Source organism: Choloepus didactylus, chromosome 4, assembly GCF_015220235.1.
Source record: "Choloepus didactylus isolate mChoDid1 chromosome 4, mChoDid1.pri, whole genome shotgun sequence".
Classification (NCBI taxonomy): domain Eukaryota; kingdom Metazoa; phylum Chordata; class Mammalia; order Pilosa; family Megalonychidae; genus Choloepus; species Choloepus didactylus.
The window spans coordinates 74,490,639-74,512,608 of NC_051310.1; the positions used below are offsets into that span (position 1 = coordinate 74,490,639).

Here is a 21,970-nt window from a genome sequence, read left to right on the forward strand (position 1 = left end):
TTCCAGCTCTGGTGCTGGAACCACCCTAATGGCAGTGCTCTGGTGAGAATGGCCTTCATAAAAGATGTATTGCAGCAGAGAAAAATCGATCAAAGGTAATCATGAAATGGTCATTGTTAATTTAGAAACTTTTACTTCTAATTAGTACAGTAAACTCTGCTAATTGAGAAACAGTAGGCAAATGGTATAGTCTTGTTAGCACCATAATTCTATACAAGAATTGTCATTTTGAAAATAATTTGAATATATTAAAATCAACCAATGTTAAAGTTATACTAAATGTAATGTAAATCTTTGGTTTACAAGACGCTTGAGGATGTCACAGTGCTGATATTGGCATGATGAATATCATTTGCCTTTAATGTACTTTGAAAGTACAGTGATTTCAGGTTGAGAGACTCCAGGATAATGCAAACTTTTTTTGTCATTCGATGTGTTTTACTTGCAAATAAGAAGTCAACAATGACTAAAATGTTGGTTTTAATTAACCACTGTGAATGAGTTGGTTGTCATCTGCCAGAATCGCCCTCCGTGTCATTAAAGTATTGGGCATTTCTCAGTCTTCCTCACAGCGGCAGACAATACCATTTTCTTCTCACTTCTTGGGGCTCTGAGCTTGGCTCCTCTCTACTCTCCTGAGGCCCCACTTCTTCCCTGGCTCTCTGTGCCTCTGCAGGCCTGTCCTCTTCAATCCAGCATTACGTAGGCCACTTCTTCTTCTCATTCTGTATTGCCTTCCTGAAGGGTTCACCGGAGGCTGTGTCTACTTGCCACTGATCATCACATTTATATCTCCAACCTGATTTCACATCCTCCATGTGAAGGTCTCAGAGATCCTTTAAACTCTTATCTAAAGCCAAACTCAAGGATATGGCCACCACATCCTCTCCCAGGCTGCTCACCTCCTCCTGCTTCACTGTTGCCAGAAAGAGGAACTGTCCTTGAGATACTTTCCTCGTTCACTTCCCTTCCCCATATCCAATCCTTCTTCAAATTTTGTCTCCTTGCTTTCCAAAAATCTTACAAACCCACATGCTTCCACCCCAGGTCCACCTCTGCCAGTGTGCTGAAGGGTGCCATCTTCCTTCCACATCTCATCTGGTACCAGGCCCTGCCCCTCTGGGGCTCCAGCCACCTGGCCCTCCCCTGTGCCTTTTGGTCTGACGTTGCCCCGTGCCACCCCTTCTTGGTGGGCTGCCTTTTTCATGCTCATCTATGAGCACCCTCCACCCCTACCCTCTTGGCACTCACTCATTCTTTATATCTCATTTCAAACATCACTTCTTAAGGTAAAGGCTCCCCTCACCTCCCGCATTTGATTAGGCCTCACAGTTATACATTCTCTATAGTGCTCTATTATTTCTTGATAGCATGTATTTCTGTTTTTAATTATAAAGTGTTACAGTTTGATTACTGCCTTTCTTATTAGACTCCATAAAGTGAGGGTCTGTGCCTGTTTTGCACACCATTATGTATTCTGCACCCAGGAATTGCCTACAAGATTGAGTATTTATTCAACGTGTTGAATAAACAAAGAACAAATGAACAGATGTTGGAAACTGGCTCAGATAACCTCAGAGATTGTGGTATATCATAGTCAGTTATTGGTACAGCCAGATCTCAGGTTTTCTCAGTGCCGTAACTAAGAAATCCACATGTGCTGAGGCAAATAAGAGTCAAGTGACCCTCAAATGACCTTTCCATTTTCTGGAAAGGAGGGTGACTCCAGTTGGCTGTATTCCATATTCTCTGGCAGATTTTAATTTTACCTTAATCACTTTAGAAATTAACTATGATGTGCTCCAGGCCTTGTTTTCTCTAATATGTATGCTGATTAACTGCTCAGTTAGGAAGCTTGCTGTTAAAGGGAAGGTTGAAACACTGTTGGATGAAATTTAGTTATAAAACTTTATAACCAGTGGCAATTTTTTTTTTTTAATTCAGTTTTATTGAAATACATTCACACATCATACAATCATCCATGATATGCAATCCACTGTCCACAGTATGATAACATAGTTGTGCGTTCATCACCACAATCTATCTCTGAACATTTTCCTTACATCAGAAAGAACCAGAACAAGAATAAAAAATAAAAGTGAAAAAAAAAACACCCAAATCATCCCCCCATCCCACCCCATTTGTCCTTTAGTTTTTATCCCCATTCCTCCACTCATCCATACACTAGATAAAGGGGGTGTGATCCACAAGGTCTTCAAAATCACACTGTCACCCCTTGTAATCTACATTATTATATAATTGTCTTCAGGAGTCCAGGCTGCTGGGTTGGAGTTTGGTAGTGTCAGGTATTTACTTCTAGCTATTCCAATACATTAAAGCCTAAGAGGTGTTATCTATATAGTGCATAAGAATGTCCACAGAGTGACCTCTCGACTCCATTTGGAATCTCTCAGCCACTGAAACCATTTTGTCTCATTTTGCATCCCCCCTTTGGTCAAGAAGATACTCTCAGTCCCACGATGCCAGGTCTACATTCATCCCCGGGAGTCATACTCTGCGTTGCCAGGGAGATTTACACCCCTGGGAGTTGGGTCCCACGTAGGGGGGAGGGCAGCGAGTTCACCTGTCGAGATGGCTCAGTTAGAGAGAGAGAGGGCCACATCTGAGCAACAAAGATAACCAGTGGCAATTTTAATTATTTGATTTATTAAGAACCATTTTAATGCCTTTCATTTGTTATCTAGCCTATTCTTCACAATTGGGACAGACTGTCTTTTTTGTCTGACCTCATCTCCAGTCCCTCTTTCCCTCATGCACATCATCTAGCTGTGCTGGCTTTCTCTAAGTTTCTTGGACAGCCAGGCTTGTTTTCTACCACAGGGCCTTTGCACCAGCTATCCCTCTGCCTAGAATACTGTTCCAGTTTGCTAAAGCTGCTGGAATGCAAAATGCCAGAAATGGATTGGCTTTTATAAAGGGGATTTATTCGGTTACAGATTTACAGTTCTAAGGCCATAAAAGTCTCCAAACTGAGGCATCAACAAGAGAATACCTTCACTGAAGAAAGGCCAGTGGCATCTGGAACACCTCTGTTAGTTGCGAAGGCACATAGCTGGTGTCTGCTGGTCCTTTACTCTCAGGTTGCGTTGCTTTCAGCTTCTGATTCCTGTGGCCTTCTGTTTAATTGTCTGTGGGTTCTCACTTAACTTCTCCAGGGAAGACTCTGGGCTTCATCTCTTAGCTTAGCATCTCCAGTTGTCTGTTTTCAATAGCTGTCTCCAAAATGTCCCTGGCTGTTTTCTCTCTAAGTATCTCTCAGCTCTCTTCAAAACGTGTCTGCCTTTTATCCTCTCATAGAGGACGCCAGGAAACTAATTAAGACCCACCTTGAATGGGTGGGGTCACATCTCCACAGAACAATCTAATCAAAAGGTCCTACCCACAATAAGTCTGCACTCACAAGACTGGATTAAAAGAACATAGTCTTTTTCTGGGGTACAATAACAGATCCAGACTGGCACAAACACTTACCCCCAGGTCTTTGCATGGCTCCTAGTCATTTAAGTTTCAGCTTCTGTATCATCATCTCAGAGGAGCCCTTTTTGACCACCTGACCTAAAATAAAATAGCATTGCATTGACACAGTTACATCACCCATGGCATTTGTCACAGCCCATTTTTTTCTCAATATATTTACCTCACCTCTCCCACACCAACAAGAATGTAAACTCCATGAGGGCAGAGACCTGGCTTGTCTAGTTCATCTCTCTATCCCCAGCTCTTAGAATAGTTACCTGTCTCATAGTGGTGCTAAATAGATACATGGTAAATAAATGAATGGTGACTAAAGGATTTTGTCTTTTTCAGGATCTGTAATGCAATAACTAAAAGTCATCCACAGAGAAGTGATGTTTACAAATCGGATTTGGATAAGACCTTGCCTAATATCCAGGAAATACAGGCAGCATTTATAAAACTTAAGCAACTATGTGTTAATGGTAATTTCATTTATATATATACACACATGTATGTATAATGAATGGAAGATACAGAATGGTGTGAGACATGTCAATAAAAGTGACATTCCTTAAAAGTATGGAAATAGATATACTTAGTGAGGGGCTCATTCAAATATTTGTACAAAATATATGAGAATGTCAGAACCTCTTAGAAAATGAAATTTAAACTGCATTTTGTTTACAGGGGAATAGTGGACCCATTAAACCACCCTCAAATCATGAAAGATATAGTTGAATACTTATATAAAATCGTTTGCTAAGTAGAACCACATATTACCTTATAGACAAAGTTACTGAGAATTTAATGCATATATTTATGTTCTGAGCATCATGTGCTGACATGGATCTCGAATAGAGCCATGTTGTCATTTGTTCAGTCTAAGAACTGTATATAAGATAAAATATATCTCTTCCAGCAGACATACCAGGTGCCTTTGGTGTACCCTGGAGGGATGAATGATATGAAAGTAGATTTAATGTCAGTGTGTCCTACTTGAAGTGTGCATGGTGAGAGCCCCTAAGTCATCTGGGAGTCAGGAGAAGCAGTCATTGCATCACGTCTTGAATAATCAGGGGCAGTTTGCCTGGGGGTTGGGGGGTGGGGAGGAGATGGATTTGAAAAGCACAGTGCCATGAATGATGTCAGAAGTCCAGCAAGCCGATTGTGACTAAAGCTTGGGGTTTTTGAGATGGGAGGCCACTCAAGATGGTCAGGCTTGGCTGTGCAGGACAGGTTGTACAAGCCATGCCAAGAAGGAGCCCTCTCCTTGCGTAGTCAGTCAGCCCCTGGTGCTGTGAAACCTTGTTCAGGAAGGCCACTCTGGAAGATAAGCAGGAGGGCAAGACTTGCATAAGGTAGTGATAGTTCTGGGCCTGCGGCAGCTGTTCACACAAACAGTAGGAGGGCCGGCATCATGCATGGACTGCTAGGGATGGCCAGGAAGGCTCAAATCACTCTCTGTTAGGAAGTGAAGTTGGTAGGACCCGGAGATTTCCCTGAGAGAGCCAGAAGAGCAGCAGAGGGGACTCTGGGGGAAGTGGGGAGGATGCTTTGTTTTGCTTTTTCATAGAATTGTCTGTTAAAATTACCTTGTAATTTTAAAGTGAAAATGTACAACATTTCCTTAAAGCTAGCTTTTAAATATTAAAATCTGTGATGTATCATCTCTTAGTTCTGATGATAAAAATTAAGCTGAAAAAGCCTAAAACTTGTGTATTTATGTATGTGTGTGTGTACATATATATCATATTTATTACAGAGCCTTTTGAAGAAACGGAAGAGAAATGGTTATCTTCATTGGAAAATACTCGGTGGTTGGAATATGTAAGGTTTGTACAACCTCTTTTATTTCTTTAGCTTCTTATTTTGAAATAATTATACATGCAGTATGGAGAAGTCTCATACTCTTCCCCCAGCTCCGCCCAGTGGTACAATATCAAAACCAGGAAATTGACTTTGGTAAATCTACAGATATATTCAGATTTCACCAATTTGTACATACTCGTGTGTGTGTGTCGTTCTGTGCAATTTGATCACATGTAGCTCTGTGTAATCACCACCACAGTCAGGATACAACACTGTTCTATCACCCAAGGCTGCCCCTTTATAGATGTACCCCCTCAACCCCATCTTCCACCCCGGCAACCACTGATCTGTTCTCCATCTCTGTAATTTTGTCATGTCAAGGGTGTCATAAATCAACTCTTTCCTTTTTATAAAGGTTTAAGATATAAGAATCACAAAATGTGTACTCTGTTGAAGAATGATTTAAATATTTAAGAAATCCATAAGGATTATTGAATATACTGAAAGTATAGTGTAAGATTAGATTTGCTCAATTTTAAGTACTTTTAAGAATACTTGTAGTGGAAATTGGATTTTTTACAGTAATTTTCCCTTTATCTTTCCAGAGCATTCCTTAAACATTCAGTAGAACTTGTGCACATGCTGGAGAACAAACATCTCTCTGTAATCCTACAAGGTAAAGTAATTATTGAAAACACCGTGGCTGTCAGGTCAGCCAATCAGTTGTTTCCATGTTCAATTTAATTATGTTAATCTTAGCTTTCTCTTATTACAATACCATCAAATACAGTCCAAATTTTGTACATCATTAGAGTAAAATATGCAAGTGGAATTGCTGGGTCATACAGTAAATTTATGTTCAGCTTTTTAAGAAAGCGCCAAACTGTTTTCTGAAGTGGTTGTAGCATTTTACTTCTCCATCAGCAAAGTATGACTGGTACGGTTTTTTCAACATCCTTGTTGACTCTTAACTGTCATCCTAGTAGGTGTAAAGTAGAATTTCATTGTGGTTTTCATCGGCATTTCCCTAATGTGTTTCAGGCGCTTACCGGCCATTATGTTCTTTGGTGAAATACGTATTCAGATCTTTTGACTATTCTTCAGTTGTTTGGCTTCCTATTATCGAGTTCTAAGAACTTTTTATATATCCTAGATATATTCATTCTTTATCAGATTTGCAAATATTTTCTCCCAGGATGTGGCTTGTCTTTTCATTTTCTAAATGATGTGTTTCGAAGCATAAATTCTTTAATTTGGATGAAGTCCAGTTTAATAATTTTTCTTTTATGGATCATGTTATTGGTATCATATCTAAAAACTGTTTGCCTAACTCAGAGTCATAAAGACTTTCTCCTAAAGTTTTACAGTTTTACTCTTAACATTTAGATCTGTGGTCCGTTTTGAATGAATTGTGTATTTCTTTAGGTAAAAGTCTAAATTCATTTTTTTGCATGTAAATATTGAATTTTTCCCAGCATCATTTGTTGAGAAGACTATCCTTTCTCTATTGAATTGCCTTGGCACCTTTATAAAAAATCAAATGACCATAAATGTAAGGATTTATTTTTAGACTTTTAGTTTTATTTCATTGATCTTTATGTCTATTCTTATGCCAGTGCCACACTGTTTTGATTACTCATAGAATGGTTTTAAATTGAGACAGGTAAGTTTTTCAACTTCATCCATTTATATAATAGTGTTGGCTATTTGGCCCCTTTGTGTTTCTGTGTAACTTTTAGGATCTGCAAAAGCATGCTGGGATTTTGATAGGGATGTGTTGAACCAATAGATGAATTGGGGGAGAATACCATCTTTATTTTAATCTGCCAATCCATAAACATGTATCTCTCTCTTTAGAACTTTAATTTGATCTACAATCAAATATAGTTTTTAGTGCACAAGTCTTGCCCTTTTGTTAAGTCTGTTCTCAAGTATTTTTTGATACTATTGTGAATGCAGTTTTCATTTCATTTTCAGATTGTTTATTAACAGTGCATTGAAGTTTGACTTTTGTATATTGATCTTATATTCCTGTGACCTTGCTGAATCAATTTTAGTTCTAGTAGTTATTGTGTGGATTCCTTAAGATTTTTTTACATACAGAATCAAGTTGTCTGCAAATAACAGTTTTACTTCTTCCTTTCCAGTCTGGATACCTTTTATTTCCCTTTTTGCCTAATTGCTCTGTCTATCCTTTTTCCTGATCTTAGGGGAAAGCATTCAGTCTTTCAATAATAAGTATAATATTAGCTGAAGCCTTTTTGTAGATGCCTCTTGAAATTGTTCCTAGTATACTAAGAGTTTTTATCAGGAATGAATGTTGATTTTTTGTCAGATGTTTTCTCTGCATCTGAGATGGTTTTGCTTTTATTTTGTTAGTATAGTATTACTTTGATTATTTGAAGTTAAATCAAAGTTTCATTCTGGGGTAATTTGGTTTGCTAATATTTTGTTAATGATTTATATATATATATATATATATAATAAGGAATATTGGTCAGTAATTCTTCTCATGTCTATCCGGCTTTGATATCAGGGTAATACTGGCCTCATTAAAAAGGAGAGCAGCTATAAAAAATAGGTGGGAAATGTTTGCTTTTAGGATAGCAGTGGGCAATTCTGTACCATTTGTTGACCTTTGAGGCAGCAACATGTGGCATCATCAGTAGAAAATTTACACTGTATGTTTAATATCCTTGGTAAAGCGTCAGCAAAAGGGAATTTAGAGTTTTGCTACAAACCATTGGAATGAGAAAAGTGTGCAAAATTAAGCTTCTGTTATTTGCAAAATATTCATTTATAAATGACCGTCTCCCATTTAAATGAGATTACTAATTTAGTTGATCTGAAGTAGGTCTTTATAGCTATTTATGAGTGGCTGGAATACAGTGAAATTTCCTTGCACAGATTATTTTAAAGGCAGCCTAGGCAGAATGCTTCAGTTTTCCTTCCCTTTCTCTCCTAGCATTTTTCTATGTAGTAATCATTTTCTTTCCTTTTTACAGAGGAGGAGGGAAGAGATTTGAGTTGTTTCATAGCTTCTCTTATTCAAGTGATGCTGGATCCCTATTTTAGGACAATTACTGGATTTCAGAGTCTGATACAGAAGGAGTGGGTCATGGCTGGCTATCAGTTCCTGGACAGATGCAACCACTTAAAAAGATCGGAAAAAGAGGTATAACAAAATCTTAATGTCTTATTACCAGTCTTTAGGTGTGCACAAGGTGTAAAATTTGTCATGAGATTAGCCTTCTGCAAAGAGATGAGGGGACTTTTTACATATTGCATTTAATACTGTTTGGTTTCCTTAATCTAAGAGTGACTAATGGATTCGAGTCCAAATTGATGTACTTACGAAGATTATCATAACTATATAGGTGAAATCCTAAAAAGTTGTCTATTAAATGTCTCTAGGTTGAAAAATATCTGAAGAAATATTACATTAATTCCTCTGCATAGCAGATAATGAGCACAGTAGATATTTGTAAAACCAGTTTTGGAACATTGCATTTTCTCATATTATGAGTTTTTTCTTGTAATGGTTAAGAATGAGAAGTTTGAGAATGACATCTTTGTAACAGCTGTGGTATCAGTGGCTGCCTTTGATTTGTAAAACTGAAAGGCCCTGCAGCTGTGTCCTAGGTCTGACCAGTTTTGAGAGTTGTTTCATAGAGCACAGTTTGACTTGTGGTATTTCATATTTAATAACAAACTATATTACCCAAGAAGATTACAACAGAGAATACTTCACTTGTCGATGATAGGACATTACTAATACAGGATGGGGGGTATCCTTGTGATAAAATGGCTGTCACCATCTGCTAAACTTGAGGGTACAACATGTGACCTAGAGGCTGATGCCAAATTGTTTTCTGAAACTTGGAAGTTTTCTGGATGCTGAGCCCATGGGGTCATCCAAAAGCTAATTACAGAAGTTTTATTTGCTTATTTATATATATGAGTCTAAGCAGTTGTTTCCAGAATAGGCTTAAACATATATTACCCTTCCCCATTCATATAATGGCCACCTGCTCAGCTGTTTACCTTGCCATTTCAACTTTGTGTACTTCACCTTTCTATACTTAGGCAAGTAAGGGCTGTGATGTCTGTTGTGGTCAAATATATTTCATAGTTTTGACATAAGACATGTTTAATCTCTTACATATCCTTTTTCAATTTAGGAGTCAAGTTTTTTAGGCTTACATGTTATCTTATTCTCTTCATTTCTTCCTTAATAGCAGCGATAAATTTGGAAATAAATTGAAGTTGAAGGACAGCATCAAATAATCCCATTTTTGCTTTTTACTTGCCAGTCTCCCTTATTTTTGCTCTTCTTGGATGCCACTTGGCAGCTGTTGGAACAGTACCCAGCGGCGTTTGAGTTCTCTGAAGCTTACCTAGTGGTGCTGTACGACAGTACTCGCATCTCACTGTTCGGCACCTTCCTGTTCAACTGTCCTCACCAGCGGGTGAAGCAGAGCACAGTAAGCTTCGTTGTGGCCAGAGGGCCTGCTTTTTTTTAAAACAATTTGATTGATACGTAATCGAAGTGCCATAAACTGCATACTTAAAATACACAGTTTTAAACTATTGTAGTTACCATTTTAAGCTGTAATTTCTTTGAGTTATTTTTTAAAGATTTATATTAAAATCAAGGAACTTGTTTTATTTTTACAAATGAGCATTTTATGTGTTCTCTTCTGGTGTCAGTTCATAATAAACCAGTTTAGAGATACAAAGAATTTTAACCACCTTAAATGGTGTGCTCTTTTTATATTGTCACATTTGAACTGTTGGGATAGGTAATGAAAAAGACCTATTTGAGGACATCTGTCATGTTTGTCAATAAAATAAAAGTTGTACAAAGCAAGATAATTTTTCTTAAAGAATGCTGTGGATTAGGAAGGTTAGAGACTCTGACAGTTTCTACAGGTACCATATATCCTCAGAATCCTGTGTGCTCCATGTCAGTCACTTCAGGGTAGAAGTATAAGCTTTTAGTCACAACTCTCTGATCTAGAGGAAGAATCATTTACGAGTAAGGAGGGTTTCAAAAAAAGTTGAAGCTAGCTGTTGGTTGCAACATTCCTGAACCTCAAGTTCTGTCTCACCCACGTCTGACCCAGCAAACGTCATAGCTGGTAAAAGCTGAAATAAACAGTGAGAGAAACTGAAAGAGCGGCTGTGGTAGCGCTTTCAAAAGACTTTCTAAGATTACCTTTACAGTGAGCTTGGGGTCTTCAGCCTCAGCAGTAAGGCCGAGGATAATGGGAATACCTTCTTGGGGCTTTGGAAAATACCCTTGGCCTGGGTTCTCCTGAGGTTCCAGCCATGAGCCCAGGTTCCTCATCTGTGAAATGGATCCATCCACTAGTGCCCTGGGCCTCACCGTGTGGGGTGAAAACATTTTATCAACTGTGAAGCCAAGGAAATCAGTCATTCTGAATTGTAGGTGTGAAAGACCAATAAAAATGGTTTTATTCAGGCTGTCGCAGTCGGGCAACTTCTGTAATGAGGAACGGCCCAAGAGAAAGGACTCAGGGTTACAGAGGCAGAAAATGAGGTAGCAGGATGGGTGCGGGAGCCAGTCATAGCTCAGCCTAGTGAGCCAGTGCTCGGAGTGTGAACGGAAAGGGGGAGCTCTCAGCATCGCTGCTTCTGGGGAGCACAGGCTCAGATGCATCCAACATCACCACAAGTCTTTTTAGATTTAATAGTTTGGGAAGGAAATTTCTGTAAAATTTATTCTGTGCTTCCCTAAAAGAATTTAACCTTTCCAGATACTGTGCTGAGGAAAAATGATGGGCTCAGAGGCTGCTGAGGGCTCCAAAAATAAACGGTCTCCAAGTTACTCATTTTTATTCCTTGTTTACTGTAAATTTTTGTGCCCCTTGCTTTGCTGGGAGCTAGTCCTTCACACTGCTTGGTTTGCATGCTGTTCTAGTTTGCTAATGCTGCCAGAATGCAAAACACCAGAGATGGATTGGCTTCTATAAAAGGGGGTTTATTTGGTTACACAGTTCAGTCTTAAGGCCATAAAGTGTCCAAGGTAACGCATCAGTAGTTGGGTACCTTCACTGGAGGATGGCCAATGGCGTCTGGAAAACCTCTGTTAGCTGGGAAGGCATGTGGCTGGCATCTGCTCCAAAGTTCTGGTTTCAAAATGGTTGTCTCCCAGGACTTTCCTCTCTAAGCTGCAGTTCCTCAAAAATGTCACTCTTAGTTGCACTTGGGGTATTTGTCCTCTTTCAGCTTCTCTGGAGCAAGAGTCTGTTTTCAAAGGCTGTCTTCAAACTGTCTCTTATATGCAGCTCCTGCGCTTTCTTCGAAGTGTCCCTCTTGGCTGTAGCTCTTCTTCAAAATGTCAGTCACAGCTGCACTGCATTCCTTCTGCTTTTCAGCTCATTTATATGGCTCCACTGATCAAGGCCCACCCTGAATGGGTGAGGCCATGCTTCCATGGAGATTATCTCATCAGAGTTATCACCTGCAGGGGCACATTTCCATGCAAACAATCTAATCCAAACTTTCCAACTTAATCTCCACTAATATGTCTGCCCCACAAGATTGCAGCAAAGAATATGGCTTTTTCTGGGAGACATAATACATTCATACCAGCATACATGCCTTGTGCTCCTTCACTTCCCTCATTCCCTGTATACACATGCTCACAGACACACAATTTGACCCTCAAAATTTATATTAGTCTAGGAATAAAATAGTCTTATTAGACTTAAATGTGAAAAAAAGAGTATAGAAACTTTGAGATCCTGGTGACTTTCCAGTGCATTGGGTGGAGACCTGAGCGTAGGATTTTCTGGATGCCAGGTTGGCCCCCTAGAGATGCTTGTACTCACTTCTGCCTCTTGGCTGTAGTCTGGATATGCTGAGGTATGCTCACAAATAGATTTATACACAGGAAAAAAAGTTACCGAATATTTTTAAATAGTAGTATTTCACCTGCTCTCTCCGTTTCATGTTCTTTCTAGTGCTCTAATTTGTTTTGACATTTTTTTCCAAAGCTTTTTCTGGCAAATACTAACAAGAATTTTTTCCCTTTCTTCCTCCTCTTCCTGCCTCCTCCTCTCCCTTTGACCATTCGTATCCAAGATTTGCTCCAACAGCAGGACTGAAGGCCAAGAAATGCCCCCTCTGTGCTGTCCATGGGGTAATGGCCACTGATCTAAGGGTCGTGATTTTTGGAACAACAGCTCTTTTCAGTCCATTCCACAGTGATGGCCAACATGGAATGGCATTTCCTTCTTTTTTTTCATTCTTAGGTGCTAGTGGTCACATACTGTTTATGGAAAATCTGATCTTCCTTGGAAATATTTTTAGTTTTCACCTTTAAAAAAAACGATGACTGTTCTACATACTTTCCTAAGAGCCATTAAAATATGTTGAGGGTTATGTTTTTAGACTAGAATTTAGCTCTTAAGACTATTTTCTAAAGCCAATGACTTGTTTTTTATCTGTGCATGTATATGATGAAGTTTCAAATAAAAACTAAAAGAACTGTTTTGGTGCTTACTGAGTTAAGTTTTATTTATTTGAAACAGAAAGTCTGTAAAACTTTAAAAAATGCCCTTCTCTGTCATCTAGATTAGCTACCTTTTGTCACTTCAGGCCATCATTGTGACAGGGATTGTGACCTGGCTGTAACAGAGATGACTGCCTGGCTGCAATACTTTGTTTCCTAGTAGCATTTATTTTTTGCCTTTTTTGTAATTTCTTAAGACATTCATGTTCTTTCTAAAAAATTTGGAAAACACTGAAAGGTACAAGCAGAAAATAAAAATCAGTCAGTTCCCACCATGCAGAAACTCAGAATTGAGGGACTTTTCCTGCAGGGGCCTATGCTGTATAAAGTTTTGAGAGCCTGCGTATGTCACTCAACCAAGATGATGTTCCTTTCTCTGTCACTGGATGTTCTGTTCTCCGTGTCACTGTGGCTTGAGGTGGCCTTGGCTCCTCTCCTTCTTCACGGGGAAGTGGCAGCTGGCATGCTGCAATTCAGGGCTCTCCTGTTGCTGGGGAATGCCGCGATGACCAAGCAGCAGGGGCTGGGGTGGTCTCCTGTGAGTAAGTAGCCCAGCCTTGGGGACGTGGTCTTTGTGGTCTTGGCCAAATGCCAGCCCCTAGGAGAGTCAGTTCCTTCCTACCTGCTTGAGCACTTGGCTGTGTTCCAGATATTGACGATCTGGACGTCAGTTACTGACGAAATGTGGCTATCCCTTTAGAAGACAGATTGTAAAAGAGGTAATAGTGATTTCTATCCAGAGATTTTTTTTTTGTAAATCCACTTACAAGTTTAATGCCCAAAAGGTAATTGCTTACATGTAGGCTATGTGCTAATAAAAGTTAAATTCTGAAATTATAAAAATAACTTTGACATGATTAAGACCTGATGGCATCACTTTAGTGACATTTTAGTTCTTTTAATAACATCCTCATTCCCCTGAAGGTCCAGCTTCCCATGCTCCCATGTGTGCAGAGCCCTAAATGCTCCTTTAACCTGATGTGTGGGCATTGTCTCTTCTCTCTCGAAGTAAAACATGCTGCTCCACTGGGTTTTGAGTGTTCTAGTTTAGGAAATTTAACTTGTATAATGATGAAAGGCTCATCAGATAAGTAATTTATAAAGGAAAATCTTCAGTTTTGCATGTTTTCACAAATGTTCAAATATTTCATTTTGCAGGAATTTGCAATAAGCAAAAATATCCAATTGGGTGATGAAAAGGGCCTAAAATTTCCCTCGGTTTGGGACTGGTCTCTTCAGTTCACAGCAAAGGATCGCACCCTTTTCCATAACCCCTTATACATCGGAAAGAGCATGCCCATTGTACAGAACGGCTCTGTGAAGTCTTTTAAACGGACAAAGGTAAATTACAGAAATAACTAGCAATAAAATCTGATAGTTTTGTTACTCATAACCAAAAACATTGTTTTCGGAACACAGAGAAGTCATTTCCCATGACAGCACCACTAATAAAAGTTTTTAAAGGATCATTCACTTTTTAACTGAAATGACTTCACCCTGACTTCTCGTTGTGAGGCCCTCCAAGCCATGATTAGTGTCTGAGAGTGAGCAGATTGTAGCCAGGAGCCTGAAAGCTCTAGCTCCTGAAACCACCACCTGCCCCTTTCTAGAATCAGCCAGGTCTAGATTTTTTAAAACTCGGAAATGTTAGAGGTTTACACTTAAGCAAATCAATGGCTAGGATGTTTCACCTCCCCACGTCCATGCAGGTTAGTGGCAATAGTCTGTGCAGAGCTAACACCTAAAACATGTTCAATTCCAGTGGGGGGTGGGGTGGGGGTGGGGGATTAGAATAAGTTTTTGAAAGGAAGGAACAAAAATGTTCTTTGAGACTGAAATTCCACCAGTTTTTCATAATACTGAGTTTATATTTGCCATTGGATCGTTACTGTCCTAAAGCACTAGGAAAATAATGCTAAAATCTATCCTCTACAGAAAAGCTACAGCTCCACGCTAAGAGGTGTGCCATCCTCCTTCAGGAATGGAATCCTCAGTGACCAGGAATTGCTGCCAAGGAGAAGCTCCTTAATATTGAAACTAAAGCCAGATCCTCTTCAGCAGGCAGCCAGCCAGGATGGGAGCACGGAGCAGTATTTTAGGGAATGGTTTTCCAAACCGGTCGACCTGCATGGTCTCCTGCTGCCCCGGCTCTCTGGGGCACACATAAAACTGTGGAAACTGTGCTACTTCCGCTGGGTTCCTGAGGCTCAGATCAGCGGCGGGGGCTTCATCACTGCCTTCCACAAGCTCTCCCTCCTGGTGGACGAAGTCGACCAGCTCCGCAGGACGCTCCGGCAGCACAGGAGCGGCCCTCTGCAAGCCTGCTGTGCAGAGCTGGAGCAGGGCCGGATGTACTTCCGGGCAAGGAGCCCGCAGGAGACCTCCGGGACACCAGAGTATCTCTCGTCTTCATTTCCGTTTTCTCCTGTAGGGAATCTGTGCAGGCGAAGCATTCTCGGAACGCCATTAAGCAAATTTTTAAGTGGGGCCAAAATATGGTTATCTACTGAGACGCTAGCAAATGAGGACTAAATGTATATTTTCTGAACCTTTTGAGGGAAGCTGTCAGTGTTTGCCCTGTGAATTGAAATTGCTAACCTAGGCATTTGAAGCTCTAATAATTTTATATGTAAGAATAATAGTTGAAATTTGCACTATTTAAAAACCTGTTGAATCATACTTCCTTCACAATTTTTTTTTAAGATAGGCGTAAATTTTGGTTTTTATGTCTTTCTGTCATGATAGGCCTCATTCATTTTTAGGTGATTTGCAGGCACAGACTTTCTCCTATTTCTTTTAACTGTGGTGGACCTAATCAGCTTCTGTCTGCAGCCATTTTTCCTCCCGCCTACTAACCATTTACCTGATACTTGGTCAGATCAGCAACCCAAAGAAGGAGACAGCAGGAAAATGAAGAAGTTAGTGTTTAGTATTTTTCCAGAAACAACTGCTAAATGCCCCCAAAAGCCTTTAGTAAGTTTTCAGATTTTTCTGGTTACTTTCTGTTCTGTTCTAATGGGATCAACTGATAAAAGTTCAGTGTTCCAAGGCCATAATTTATTATTTTTGATCACCTTGTTTGGGAGTTTATATCACTTTAAAATCATGAGTTTGCTTTTACCTTTTAGGACTAACTTTAAAATGATATGCACTGTTAACTTTAAAGCATTTGCTGTAGATAATATAATTCAATTTAGAAGTGCCTTTGATGTTAATACTAAGGTATAAGTAAGTAACAGAGTGGAATATAATTTCAGTTCTCAAAAATAGTTTGTTAAAACCCCCACTGCACATTAGAAATAGGCTTTGCACACTAGGCTTCATGCCAATAGCTGGGGCTCCCCAAAGCCATGTTTCTCTTCTTCTGAAAGTCACTGAAGAAAACAGAGGACCAGGGGGTGGAATTCCTGGCGACTCCTGGGATCTGTCCCTCTCTCGGCTGTGATGGGTCCGCAGTGTGCTGAGCCCTGTTCACACTGGGAACACCCTCCCTGCAGACACAGGGCTGTCGGAGGAGTTTGGGCTGCCCTGGTAAACTGTTGATGGCACTTTGCCTCAGTTATTTAATTGCTGCCACAACAGACACCCCCATAGAATTCCCTCTTCTCTCAGAGAAGATCGTTAACTCTAAGGAATCAGAGTAGAGATCAGGAGAAATCAAGATGCACTTCTCAGAGGACTGACCTTTTTTTCTTTATATAAAGAGAGAAGCCCTCTGCCCCCTTCCCAATTTTTAGCAGCATTATTAAGACGAGACTGAAAAACAGACAGAGGTGTATTCTTAGTGTGAAACACCCTTGTTTTCAAATTATGTGATGAGGGTCAACGCCGAAGCTCACTGTTACAGCAGTGACGTAAGCACCTTTCTCCCCCCACCCCATTCCCTGCTTAAGAGGTAGATGTTTTCAAATTTGGTTATAGTATTTAGAGTTGCTGAAATTGCCATCTTAAAATTTTAAACATTTTTAGAGCAAAGTGTCCAGTAAGCTTGTTTCCTTTTCTAAAACAAGTTTTTACCTTTATATGTAAAGAAGGGCTGTTTCTATCTGAATTATTTGCCTTTTAAAAATTATTTGATAATGTCTCTGGATTTAAAGAGATAGGAATTTTTATAAAATGTCTTGGAAATTCATCTTGTTGATAAACCCACTGTTTCTGCCAACTTGTTGCCTAGAAAATAAGGGATATGTTTTCAATTTATACAAATTGCATTACTGTCATTAAATATTTTATGGTCTTTGATTGGAAACTAGCCCCAACCCCCTTAAAGTTTAACAGCATATCCTGCCATTGAAAGTGTAATATTGCTTCTCCCTTTTTCAGTAAGCCGCTCTTTTATTATTACAAATTGTTCACATTCATCAGGTTTTGGGTTGAGCATTTGTCTGTAATTTTTTTCCCCTCGCACATTCATTTCAACTCCATTAGTAAATTTTTAATTAATTTACAATTTTTTTTAAATTAGGTACTATTAATACTGTTAAAAATAGATGTGCCTATTTTTGTATGATAATCAAATGTAGTAAAATACATTTATTTGTTTTGTTTTTGCTGGTTAGTTGTTGTATCATGATTATTGTGCCACAATTTATCGTGCATAATATGAAAAACAACTATAGTGGCCTTAAGTCCTGCCCCTTGTAAAGCTGCCTGGCAGCTCTGCTAGCAAAAAGGACATTGTGGTGACAGAAGTTGGGAGTGTGGTTGCATACACGGTGCCAAAGAGAGCTCAGCACTCCACGTCCATGGCCTGTGAGTGAAGCCTGTGAGGGTGGAATGCCATGCAGATGTCAGACCACTTTGGACTTTGTAGTTTGAACTTACAGATGTTCAATGACTTACTGTTAATCTCTGATGAAAATTAATTTTAAAACCAAAAATGTCTTAAATTTTTTTAAGGAAAAGATTAATTTGTACTAACAAAGGGTGAGAACTGTTCACATCCTTCAACAAAACCTGCTTGCTGTAGCAGTAATATCAAGTAGCTGAAACTTGATTTTGAGAGAAAACTAATACCTTTGTGCCTAGAATTGATTATGACTTGAGTTAAAATAAAATAGGATGAGCAGGAAGATGAGAGGTCTTGTTCAGTAGAGGTGAATGTGAAGGAAATTTTGACTGCCAAATAAAATTTCCACAGAAGTTGTTTGTTATAATTATCACTATGAAATCATCTGTAAGAATACAGTGATTCAAAGCCATCTTCTTCCACTTAACTTTTTTGCTTGGCCTCTAAAACACAGTAGTGACCAATGACTTTCTTAACATCCGTTGAGAGCGGGCTACGGTTAAAGCTGCGTGGCTGTTAAGGGACCCTGCCCTAACCGGTTCTTCCATTTAATAAAGAAAGTGGGGGGTAATGAGTCCCCAAAGAAGGTCTCAGAACAAGTCTGTGGGAGACTGGGATCCCGGTCCTAACAGTCTGATAAATTTCCTTCCTGTCCTCCTCAGCCAGGGGTTCTTCCAGTGGTAGTAATGAGACAAATAGCCTAGCAGCCTTGGTTTAATTATACTGTCTATATTTTCAGCCTTTCTGGAATCTAGTTTAATAACTTAGATGCATCCAGCTCCCAAAATGGCTTCTAAGGTTTTGACTTTTAAAAAGTTTTATTACCTACTTTGGGTAACGGATGTGCATATTCAAGCAAATATTTTGTGACTATATAGACACTGTACAATGAGTCATTAAGCACTCAGGTTTATAACAAAAGCAAAATTGAAATTAAATAACAGTGCTTTATGCTTTTGAAAATATGATCTCAAATCTATGACGAGACAGTCCAAATTCCACCGTTCTTAGCTAAGGCCTTTTCCCTTAGCTCCAATTGCAGCCACGTGGCAAACTTCTACTTCAGCCCCCAGTTTCTGCAGTTCAGCCAGCCAGATCATTTGCTTATGTGAAAGACGATCATTGGGGCCTTTAACTTCCACCAGCTAGAAGGTAAGGTTTTTAAAAGGGTTAGTATCTTACTGAAGCTGAATAGCCATCCAGATAAGCCATAGTAGTTTTCACTGTGTGCATATATTTATGTATATATAGTCAGAATACATAGCTAAGAAATTCCTCAAGAAATTTTCCATCTGGGAGGAACTAGATGGTTGTTCAAGAGAATGAGTAAACTGATTCTTCATACTGCACTGAAAAATTGTTTTAAAATAGGAACTGCATTGCTTCCCTGCTTAAAATTGTCCAGTTACCTTCTGTTATATATACAATTAAGCTTAAACTTCTTACCAAGACCTACAAAGCTGTAGGATCTTGCCCCCGCCAACCACTCCACCTCTTTAGTTCCTAGAACAGACCAACCTCTTTCCTGCTTGAGGTGCCCATATTTACACTAGTTCATTCTCCATATTTACATTCCTGGTTTATTAAACTTTCAAAGCTCAGTTTAAATTCACCTCAGAGAGGTCCACCATACCTCTAAATAGATTCCTCCTATGCACTTCTTTCATGGTGTTTCTCATAAGCTAAATCTGCCTATTATGTGTCAGCTCTGCAAAGGCAGACTGTCAGTTTCGTCCACTGTAGATCAGTGCACTTGAAGACAGCAATAACAACTATCCAAAATAAAACATTTTAAATAAATATTAAATAATAGCATTAAGCAGCCTATATTAGAATCCCCCAAAGGATTCCAAAGACGGAGAAAAGTGGAGAAAGAAAAATATTTGACAAAATAATGGCCAAAAGTTTTCCAAATTTGATAAAAATTACAAACCCAAAGATCCAAAAAGCTCAATGAATCCCAAGCACAGAAATATAAAGCCAGAATAAAAATTTAAAAAGCTAGAAGGGAAAAAAAAAAAGATTTTTAATCAGAAACAATGTAAGCCAGAAGACAATGGACCAACATCTTTAAAGTACTGAAAGAAAAAGCAGTGTTAACATAGAATTCTTGGCCCAGAGAAAATTTCTTTCAAGAACAATGGCAAAATAAAAACTTTTCAAGACATACAAAACCTAAATAAATTCATTACTAGCAGATGTCCACTTAAGGAAATGTTAAAAGGAAGTTCTGAAAGCAGAAGGAGAATGGAAATCTGGATCTGAACAGAGGAACAATGAGCACTGGAATTGGCAACAACATGAGTAAATATAGAGTTTCTAATTAATTGTCTAAGATACACTGTTTTAAGGTTCTTTATACTATACGTGAAGTGGTATAACATCACTTGAAAATTGATCATTAAGTTTGAGATATATACACTGTAAACACTAATGAAGCCACTAAAAAAGTGCCACTTACAGCTAACAAGTCACTAAAAGGATTAACATACAATTTTTAAAAATCCAAACAAAGGCAGACAAAAGCAAGAAGATAGGTGAGACAGGAAAGAAGAATCAAGATGGCAGGTTAAAAGCTGAACATATCAATAACTGCATTCGATGTAAATGTTCTAAACACCCCAATGAAAAGGCAGAGTTTGTCAAACTGGATTAAAAATAAGACCCAACCATATGCTGCCTAAAAGAAACCCACATATAAAGACACAAATAGGTAAAAAGTAAAAGGCTGGAAAACTACATATCATGTTACCATTAAGCAAAAGCAAGCTGGAGTAGTTATATTTCAGAACAAATATACCAGGAAGAAAGGAGGGCCATTTCATAATGATAAGGAGGTCAATTCATCAAAAGGATGTAACAGTCTTAAAAGATGTCCAGTAACGCCACTTACTGTCCACATTCTACTGGAAGCTCTAGTCAGTGTAATCAGGGAAAAAGTCACCAAGATTGGAAAGAAAGAAGTAAAACTGTATTAGCAGACAACCTGTGTATGTAGAAAATCTGGTAAAAATACAAAATAAAACTTCTAGAACTAGTAACAACGTATCACATTTGTAGGACACAAGATCAATATGCAAAAATCAATTGTATTTCTATAGAGTAGCAGCAAACAATTGGAAATAGAAATTTTTAAAAATACCATTTAATAGCATCAAAATAGGAAATTCAAGATCCGCAAGACCTGCACACTGAAAACTAAAAGCACTGCTAAGAAAAATTAAAAAGAACCTAAATAAAGAGATGTACCATGTTCATTGATCAAAAGGCTTAACACTGTTAAGATATTAATTCTTCCCAAATTGATCTACAGATTCAAAGCAATTCCAATTAAAATCCCAGCAGACTTTGTTTTAGAAATTGAGAAGTTGATTTTGCATTCAAACAAAAATGCATGGGACACAGAACAGGCAAAATAAATTTGAAAAAGAAAAGCAAAGTTGGAGGACTTACACTACCTGACTTCAAGACTAATGTAAAGTTACAGTTATCAAGTATATAAATACTTGATAACATCAATGGAACAGAATAGAGTCTGGAAATAGACCCACACATACATGGATCACTGGTTTTGGACAAAGATGCAAAGGCAATTTGGTGGAGTAAGGACAGTCCTTTCAACAAGTAGTGCTGAAACAAATTGGATATCCTTAACACGAAAAAATAAACTTCAATCCATGTCTCACAACATATACAATAATTATCTCAAAATGCATCAGAGAACTAAAGGTAAAACCTAAAACCAAACCGAGAAGAAAACAGAGGAGAAATTTGGTGATCTCAGATTAAGCAAGTATTTCTGACATGACACCAAAAGCATGGTCCATAAAAGAACAGAAAAATTAGACTTTGCCAAAATTTAAACCTGCTCCTCCAACGACTCTTAAGAGAATGAAGAGACAAGTCATGGAATGGGGTGAAATATCAGCAAACCACACATCTGATAAAGGACTCGTATCTAGACTATAAGAAAAAAATAATACACTCTCAAAACCCGATAGTAAAAAAACAAGCTACCTGTGGGAGGGAGCAGGGCGGCGACGAGGGAGAGCGAGTGAGGCACCGGGGCGTGGTATCTCGGGGGCCTGCTCTCGGGTGCGCCCCACCTGCCCCAGCCTGGCTTGGATGGGAGGTGGTCTCTAAAATGGCTCCCGATCGCCAACTCCAGTGTGGCCAGACCTCGTGACTTGCTTCTAACAAGCAGAATAGAGCAGAAGAGATGGGATGCCACTTCCAAGGTCAGGTTATTTAAAAGACCATGACTTCCATCTGTCTCTCATTCCCTGGCTCCTCTCAGTTGCCTGCAGCAATGAAACAAGCTGCTGTGTTTAGAGCCACCCGATGGAGAGGCTCAT

General features: G+C 39.0%; 2 protein-coding genes across 3 annotated transcripts in view; one reads left to right on the forward strand and one right to left on the reverse strand.

Moving 5' to 3' along the window:
- MTMR10 (myotubularin related protein 10) overlaps positions 1 to 18,027 on the forward strand; it is a 57,437-nt gene extending 39,410 nt beyond the window's left edge. The window contains exons 9-16 of the mRNA XM_037832860.1: positions 7 to 95; positions 3,829 to 3,959; positions 5,240 to 5,309; positions 5,892 to 5,962; positions 8,292 to 8,461; positions 9,600 to 9,770; positions 13,985 to 14,167; positions 14,762 to 18,027. Coding sequence (XP_037688788.1) covers positions 7 to 95; positions 3,829 to 3,959; positions 5,240 to 5,309; positions 5,892 to 5,962; positions 8,292 to 8,461; positions 9,600 to 9,770; positions 13,985 to 14,167; positions 14,762 to 15,358 — 1,482 coding nt within the window. The 3' untranslated portion in view covers positions 15,359 to 18,027. The remainder of the gene's footprint in view (positions 1 to 6; positions 96 to 3,828; positions 3,960 to 5,239; positions 5,310 to 5,891; positions 5,963 to 8,291; positions 8,462 to 9,599; positions 9,771 to 13,984; positions 14,168 to 14,761) is intronic.
- A 387-nt stretch (positions 18,028 to 18,414) lies between these two features.
- Positions 18,415 to 21,970, reverse strand: part of FAN1 (FANCD2 and FANCI associated nuclease 1) — a 37,138-nt gene continuing 33,582 nt past the window's right edge. Inside the window, exons 14-15 of one of the 2 annotated variants that reach the window (XR_005216329.1) lie at positions 21,633 to 21,808; positions 18,626 to 18,760 (exon numbers count right to left, since the gene is read on the reverse strand). Coding sequence is in view for 1 of the 2 variants with exons in the window: in XM_037832858.1 (XP_037688786.1) it covers positions 18,623 to 18,760 (138 nt within the window). In the remaining variant the exon portion in view is untranslated. Of the gene's footprint in view, positions 18,761 to 21,632; positions 21,809 to 21,970 lie in introns of both variants that reach the window. The other variant, XM_037832858.1, reaches the window with a different exon arrangement.